We start from the raw sequence: 6,677 nt of genomic DNA, 5'->3' as shown, positions 1-6,677 counted from the left end.
ACTTCCAGCTGTGGACAGAGGTGCAGGGGGGTCGGGCTGAGGACAGGGAGCCGGGAGCCACCCCTGGGCAGTGCTGGCTCCTTGTGACCCTCGGCGAGGCCTCATCTAGACGGTTCCTCTCCAGGATTCCCGCAGCTCTGGTAGCCTGTGGGTGCCGAGTTCCTCTTTCGTGGTCTGTCACTTTCCTGACCTCAGCCCTGGGCTTCCTGCTGGGGCTTCTTCTCAACCCTGTGACACCAAGGTCCCAAGACTGTCACCCCAAAGATGCTGCTGCTGCCGCTGCTGCTGCCGCTGCTGTTGCCGCTGCTGTGGGCGGGTGAGTGGATGGCGGGGCGGGGGTTAGTGGAGCGGGGGCTTGGCTGATCCTCGATTCCCCGCAGGGTCCCTGGCTCAGGATCTGAGATACCAGCTGGTCATGCAGCCGTCCGTGTCGGTGCAGGAGGGCCTGTGTGTCCGCGTGCCCTGCCTCGTTTACTATCCCCGGGAAGACTGGGAGGACTCGGACCCAGCTCACGGCTACTGGTTCCGGGAAGGGGAAGATTCCTCTGGAGATCTGGCAGTGGCCACAAACAACCCAGAGCGTGCGGTGCTCAGTGAGACCCAGGGCCGATTCCATCTCGTTGGAGACCCCCAGACCTACAACTGCTCCCTGGACATCAGAGACGCCCAGAGGAGGGACACGGGGACATACATCTTTAGGTTGGAGAGAGGGCCTACTGTGAGATATAGTTATGCATTGAATCTGCTCTCCATCAGTGTGACGGGTAAGGATGAGATTAAGGGGAGGACACACATATAGGGTCCTGAGGGTCCCAGGGCAGGGTGGGGGGAGAACCCCTGTCTTCTCATCCTGGAGGGGACCCAGGGATACAGGATGCTGGGGAAGAGACTGCTCTGAGAGGCACACAGGGGTCCCCCCTCCAGACCTGGGCCTGCATCTCCCCCTCTCCAGCTCTGACAGACATACCTGACATCCACGTCCAGGGGACCCTAGCACCTGGCCGCCCCACGAACTTGACCTGTGCGATGCCATGGACCTGTGACAGGGGGACGCCCCCTACCTTCTCCTGGACCGGGGTCGCCCTCAACTCCTCGCACCCTAAGAGTCTCCCCTCCTCAGTGCTCACCCTCACGCCGAGGCTCCAGGACCATGGCACCAACCTCACGTGTCATGTGACCTTCCCTGGAGCTGGTGTGAGCACAGAGGCGACCATCAGGCTCAATGTGTCCTGTGAGTCGGGGGCCAAGAGCCTGGGTCCCCGACGGTGTTGGGGAAAGGGAGGCAGGGCCTGGGCTGCTGGAACTGGGGAGGATGGGAGAGGAGACCCCACTCTACTTGCTTCCCATTTCTGATGTTTCTGGGAGGAAGGGCCTATGTTCCTGCCCCTGGAAAGGGACAGTTATGTCTGTCTGTCCAGATGCGCCCCAGAAGCTGACCATCAGAGTGTACTGGAAAGAAGACGCAGGTATATGTCAAAACCTCTCTTCTTTGGGCAGTGACAGAAGTGGGGTCTGTCTCTGACCTTCTGAGTAGATCTGGGGTTCAGGACTCAGATGGAAGGTGTGGGAACAGCAAGGGTGGGAAGCCCCCCCCCCACTGGCTCGTGGGCTTACAAACCAGCCTCCCCCTTCCACTGACCCTGTTCTCATGGATGTCGCCTGGCCTCTTCCTCGCCTAATGGACATAACTGTCCCCACTGCCTGGGCTCTATCTTCCTCCCAAATCTTGCCTTCTCTCTCCTTAGGGGTTGGTTCTTACTGGTTGGCAAGAGCCAGTTGTGCAATTGTGTCCATCTTTTCCCACCTCTGGGTTCAGTGGCTTCAAATGAGGTGCTTGAAATTGGCCACGATGGGAGTTTTTACACAGAGGAAATCGACAATGCTCAGAACCAGGACAATATGAGCCACTAAGCAATGGAAGAGACAGACAGAGCAAGGCTAGCTTTCTCTCTGTCTTGCCAGGACCTGAAACTCTGGGCAACAGCCAGTCTCTTCCAGTCCAGGAGGGCCAGTCCCTGTGCCTGGACTGTGTTGCTGACAGCAACCCTCCTGCCATGATAAGCTGGACCCGAGGGAGCCTGACCCTGAGCCCCTCAAATTCCTCGAACCCTGGGGTCCTCAAGCTGCCCCGGGTGGAACTGGAGGACCATGGGTTATATGTCTGCCGAGCTCAGCATCCACTAGGCTCCAAGGAAGCGTCTCTGAGCCTCGTTGTGAGAAGTGAGTTGGAACACACCTGGAGGAAGGAGGCTGGGGTTCCAGGGAGGGGAGAGGTGCCCCTGATCCCTCCCATCTCTCCCTACAGCCCCCCCGCAGCTGTTGGGCCCCTCCTGCTCCCAGGAGGACCAGGGTCTGCGCTGCAGCTGCTCCTCCCGAGCCTGGCCGGCCCCCTCCCTCTGCTGGCGGCTGGGCGAGGGGCTGCTGGAGGGGAACTTCAGCAACGCCTCCATTGAGGTCACCTCCAGCTCCGCCGGGCCCTGGGCTAATAGCTCCCTGAGCCTCCGCGAGGGGCTCAGCTCCAGCCTCAGACTTAGCTGTGAGGCCCAGAACGCCCACGGGAAACAGAACATGAAGATCCTGCTGCTGCCAGGTCCGGGGAAAGGGGAAGCCGCACATCTGGGTCCTAGAAGACACGGAGAGGAAGAGAAATGGGTGTGATTCTGGGCTAAAGGGGACTAGCATTCAGGGTCCTCTGTAGTGGCTGGGGAGGCGGGCACAGGAGGCTGCAGTCGTATCAAAGGATGGTGGACACACCACCGATTCCTGGGGAAAAGTAGGCACACTCGTGGGTCATGGATGCGAGAAGGCTGGGGGCTCAGGCGCCCGCTTGACGGGGGCTGGAGGTCACCCCAGGTCTCATATCTGCAGGGAGACCTGGACCCAGGACTGGCGTGGTTTCGGGGGCCATCGGGGGAGCTGGTGTCACAGCCCTGCTTGCTCTCTGCCTCATCTTCTTTGTGTGAGTGGTGGCCTCAGCTGGGGACCACTATGGGGGTGGGTGCAAGGAGCGGATGAGGGGAGCGAAGACTCAAAGAATCTTCAAAACTCAAAGCTAAGGACTTCCCTGGTGGTCCAGTGGTTAAGAATCCACCTGCCAGTGCAGGGGACACGGGTTCGATCCCCGGTCCAGGAAGATCCCACATGCCCGTGGGACAACTAAGCCCATGTGCCACAACTACTGAAGCTTGCTCGCCTAGAGCCCATGCTCTTCGACTAGAGAAGCCACTGCAGTGAGAAGCCCAGGCAGGGCACCTAGAGAGTAGCCCCCACTGGCCCCAACTAGAGAAAGCCCCTACACAGCGAGGAAGACCAGCACAGCCAAAAATAAACAAATTAATTAATTAAAAAAAAAAAACAAACCCTCAAAGCCCAGAGTTGAGGGCGCTGGTGGTGTGATGAAGCCGAAAAGGAGGTGGCTGGCTCAAGTGGCATCGGGAATGTAGCTTCCTGACATCTTGGTCCAGTGTGGACCCTGGCGCTGGCCGTGCAGGAGGAGGGCGCTTGCTTCCTGGTCACGGTCTCTGCACATGGACACCAGCCTGCACTCAGGAAGTCCCTCTGGACTCCCTAGAGGAGCCCTCTTAAAGGCCCTGGTCTCTTTTTTCAGAGTGAGGATCTACAGGAAGAAGTCGGCGGCGGAGAAAGCGTCGAGCCAAGATGGCGACCGCCCAGCGTTGAGTCCCGTGTCCCGGGTGAGTGACGTGGGCAGCTTTCCGTCCAGTGTCTCCACTGGACACCTCTCCCCACACAGGGGCCACGGCCGCCTACTCAGCACCTCAGAAAAATGCGTTCTTCTTCCCCCAACCCCCAAGTTTGTTTTTCCTCTCGACTTTCTTGTTGCACTCAAATCACCCTCTCGTCTTTCCGCCACTCCCCGGAGCCTAGAATTCACCAAGTCCTGTCCATCTTCCTTTTAGCAAAGCTCTTCTCCTTTTGGCCCCTTCCCTGCTGGGCCCTCACTCTCTCCTGGGTCACTGGCTTCCTCTCTCCTCCCCCAGCAAGCTCTCAGCAGGAAGTTCCCCAAACAGCTTTTTTGTGGTCACCCTGTGCTTGCCCCCCACAGTCTAGATCCAACAGAAATATGATGTGAGCCATGAGTATAACTTAAAACTTAGCCATGTTTAAAAAAAAAGGAGAAAGGAATGTGAAATCAGCTTTTATATAATATTTTATTTAACAGTATTCATTTTGTACTCCCAACACATCTTTGTTCTGATTCACTACATTTCTTGGGTTCAAGAGCCACTCATGGCTAGGGGCTCCTGTATCGGACAGCACAGGCCTAAGGAATCAAGCCCAGATTCTTCAGTCTGGTGTTCTGTAATCTGTCCCCTGCTAAGTTCTCCCACCAGCATTCTGTCCCTCCCCACAAATGAGCTTATTGTATTCTATGATATTATGATCTATAATAAGAGATATATATTTGATCTTTATCCCCGATTCCTGGCACCAAGCTCCTAGAACACTTGAACCTTGCAGTTACGGTAGTGTTAAAGGGGTCTCTTGTTATTTCCATGGGGTGACTTTTGGAAAGTACTTAAGGATAGGGCCTGGTTGCCAGGAGAACCAAGCAGAGGGGATTGGAACTTTCAGTCCCACCCCCTGACCTCCAGGGATGGGAGAGGTGCTGGAGGATTTCAGTCGCCAAAGGCCAAAGGTTTAGTCAATCCTGTCTGTGGAGTGAAGCCTCCCTAAAACCCTCAAAGGGTGGGGTTTAGCGAGCGCCCTGGTTGGTGAACAAGCGGAGACTTAAGCAGGACGGAGCAATTGGAGAAGGCGTGGAAACTGTGTCCCTTCCCTATACCTTGCCCTCAGCATCTCTTCCATCTGGCTGTTTCTGAGTTAATATTGTCCAGTCGCTCAGTCGTGTTCGACTCTTTGGACCCCATGGACTGCAGCACGCCGGGCTTCCCTGTCCTTCACTATCTCCCTGAGTTTGCTCAAACTCATGTCCATTGAGTCGGTGATGCCATCCAACCATCTTACCCTCTTGTTGCCCCCTTCTCCTGCCATCAATCCTTCCCAGCATTGGGGTCTAAATAAGTTCATTTGTATCATTTTTTTTAGATTTCACATATAAGCAATATCATATATTTTTCTGTCTTTGTTCGACTTACTTCACTAAGTATGATAACCTCTAGATCCATCCGTGTTGCCACAAATGGCTTTATTTCATTCTTTTTTTTTAAAAAAAAATGTATTTTGTTGAAGTATAGTTGATTTACAGTGCTGTGTTAATTTCTGCTGTACAGCAAAGTGATTCAGTTATGCATACATATATAAATATATATACATTCTTTATTCTATTTCTTCCCATTATGGTTTATCAAGGTAATTGAAAATAGTTCCCTGTGCTATACGGTAGGACCTTGTTGTCTATCCATCCTGTATATAATAGTTTGCATCCACTAATCCCAAACTCCCAATCCATCCCTCCCTCACCCCACCCCCCTCCTTGGCAATCACAAATCTGTTCTCTATGTCTGTGAGTCTGTTTCTGTTTTATTTCATTCTTTTTTAAATGTCATGCCAATTGATGTTATTTAAATATTCCCCTGCCCTACACCAGGCAGACTGTCGCCACACTTCCCTATAATAACCGCAGACCTGTCCCCCTAACACCGTGAGCTCCTGGAGGGCAGCGCGGGTCTCCTGCAGGCCTCTGTGACTCTCCCCCACAGCACCCTGCTTCTGTCTATCAAAACACAATTTGCAATTCGATAAGTTTTGAGTGTGTGACAAGTTCATACTCTCTCCTTGTCCTGATAGATATTCCTAGGCCGGGGACCTTGTCTGTGGAAGAATCACTTCACTTTGCTCCCTCTGTTTTCCTATCTGTAAAATGGGGATAACATTTATATCACCCATGGAAGGAGGTTGTAAGGATTCGGTGAGATGAGTAATAAGAAGAACAGACCATTGTGATTAAAGGTATGAATGAATGCAGGAATGACTGAATGAGCGGATCCTCAGGAAATGGGTGTGAAAATGGATAAGTGAATAAATGCCCTCCTCAAGCCCTGGGTTCCCTTCTCCAGACCTCAAAGGCCAGCTCAAGTCGTTCTCTCTTCCCACTCAGGGTCACTTCAATGAATCTTGGTCAGACAGCCCCGTGGACCACCAGACCCCAGCTCCGGCTGCTTCCACCTCAGAGAAGGAAGAAGAGCTCCATTATGCAAGCCTCAGTTTCCACAGACAGAGGACCCACAGCTTTCAGGTGCAGGACACCACCGAGTACTCAGAGATCAAGATTGGAAAGTGATAGGACCCCACCTCCACCCCCAGAAAATGCACCTCTGAGGGACATGTGTGTCAGATACTGATTCTTGAAGACTTGGCTACCTGCTGAGCCAAAGCTTGTAAGTGAAAAGGTGAAGTTCCTTGGAGTGGCTGAAGGTCACAGAGAGTCCTGGGTTCAAATCCAGGCTTGGGTAATGCTAAGGGTGTTATGTCAAGCAAGTCAAAAGAGTTTACTTCTCTGTGCCTCAGTTTTCTCCTCTGTAAAGTGGGGATAATATTCCTTAGTTCAGTTCAGTTCACTCACTCAGTCATGTCTGGTTCTTTTTGACCCCATGGACTGCAGCATGCCAGGCTTCCCTGTCCATCACCAACTTCCAGAGCTTGCTCAAACTCATGCCCATTGAATCGGTGATGCCATCCAACTATCTCATCCTCTG

At 53.5% G+C, this 6,677-nt stretch overlaps 1 protein-coding gene across 1 annotated transcript; it reads left to right on the top strand.

The window, feature by feature from the left end:
* Positions 1-264: 264 nt before the first annotated feature.
* On the top strand, positions 265-6,262 carry LOC145512375 (sialic acid-binding Ig-like lectin 5). The gene is made up of 9 exons (XM_081506113.1): positions 265-316; positions 381-764; positions 953-1,231; positions 1,419-1,466; positions 1,963-2,220; positions 2,306-2,590; positions 2,869-2,959; positions 3,608-3,692; positions 6,080-6,262. Exons 1-9 carry the CDS (start codon positions 265-267, stop codon positions 6,260-6,262), a joined length of 1,665 nt encoding a protein of 554 aa, XP_081362239.1.
* The last annotated feature ends 415 nt before the right edge of the window (positions 6,263-6,677 follow it).

This window comes from Giraffa tippelskirchi, chromosome 7, assembly GCF_054371585.1.
Source record: "Giraffa tippelskirchi isolate mGirTip1 chromosome 7, T2T-mGirTip1v1.2.pri, whole genome shotgun sequence".
NCBI classification, from domain to species: domain Eukaryota; kingdom Metazoa; phylum Chordata; class Mammalia; order Artiodactyla; family Giraffidae; genus Giraffa; species Giraffa tippelskirchi.
The sequence above is the reverse complement of the archived record's forward strand: the minus strand, read 5'-3'. Positions and strand labels throughout refer to the sequence as shown.

Bases quoted from the DNA above. Each gene is read 5' to 3' on its own strand.
- LOC145512375 (XM_081506113.1), top strand. From the start codon at position 265: ATGCTGCTGCTGCCGCTGCTGCTGCCGCTGCTGTTGCCGCTGCTGTGG. The intron at 1,467-1,962 runs GTATATGTCAAA...CTGTCTTGCCAG, and splicing joins GTACTGGAAAGAAGACGCAG to GACCTGAAACTCTGGGCAAC. The intron at 2,960-3,607 runs GTGAGTGGTGGC...CTCTTTTTTCAG, and splicing joins CTCTGCCTCATCTTCTTTGT to AGTGAGGATCTACAGGAAGA.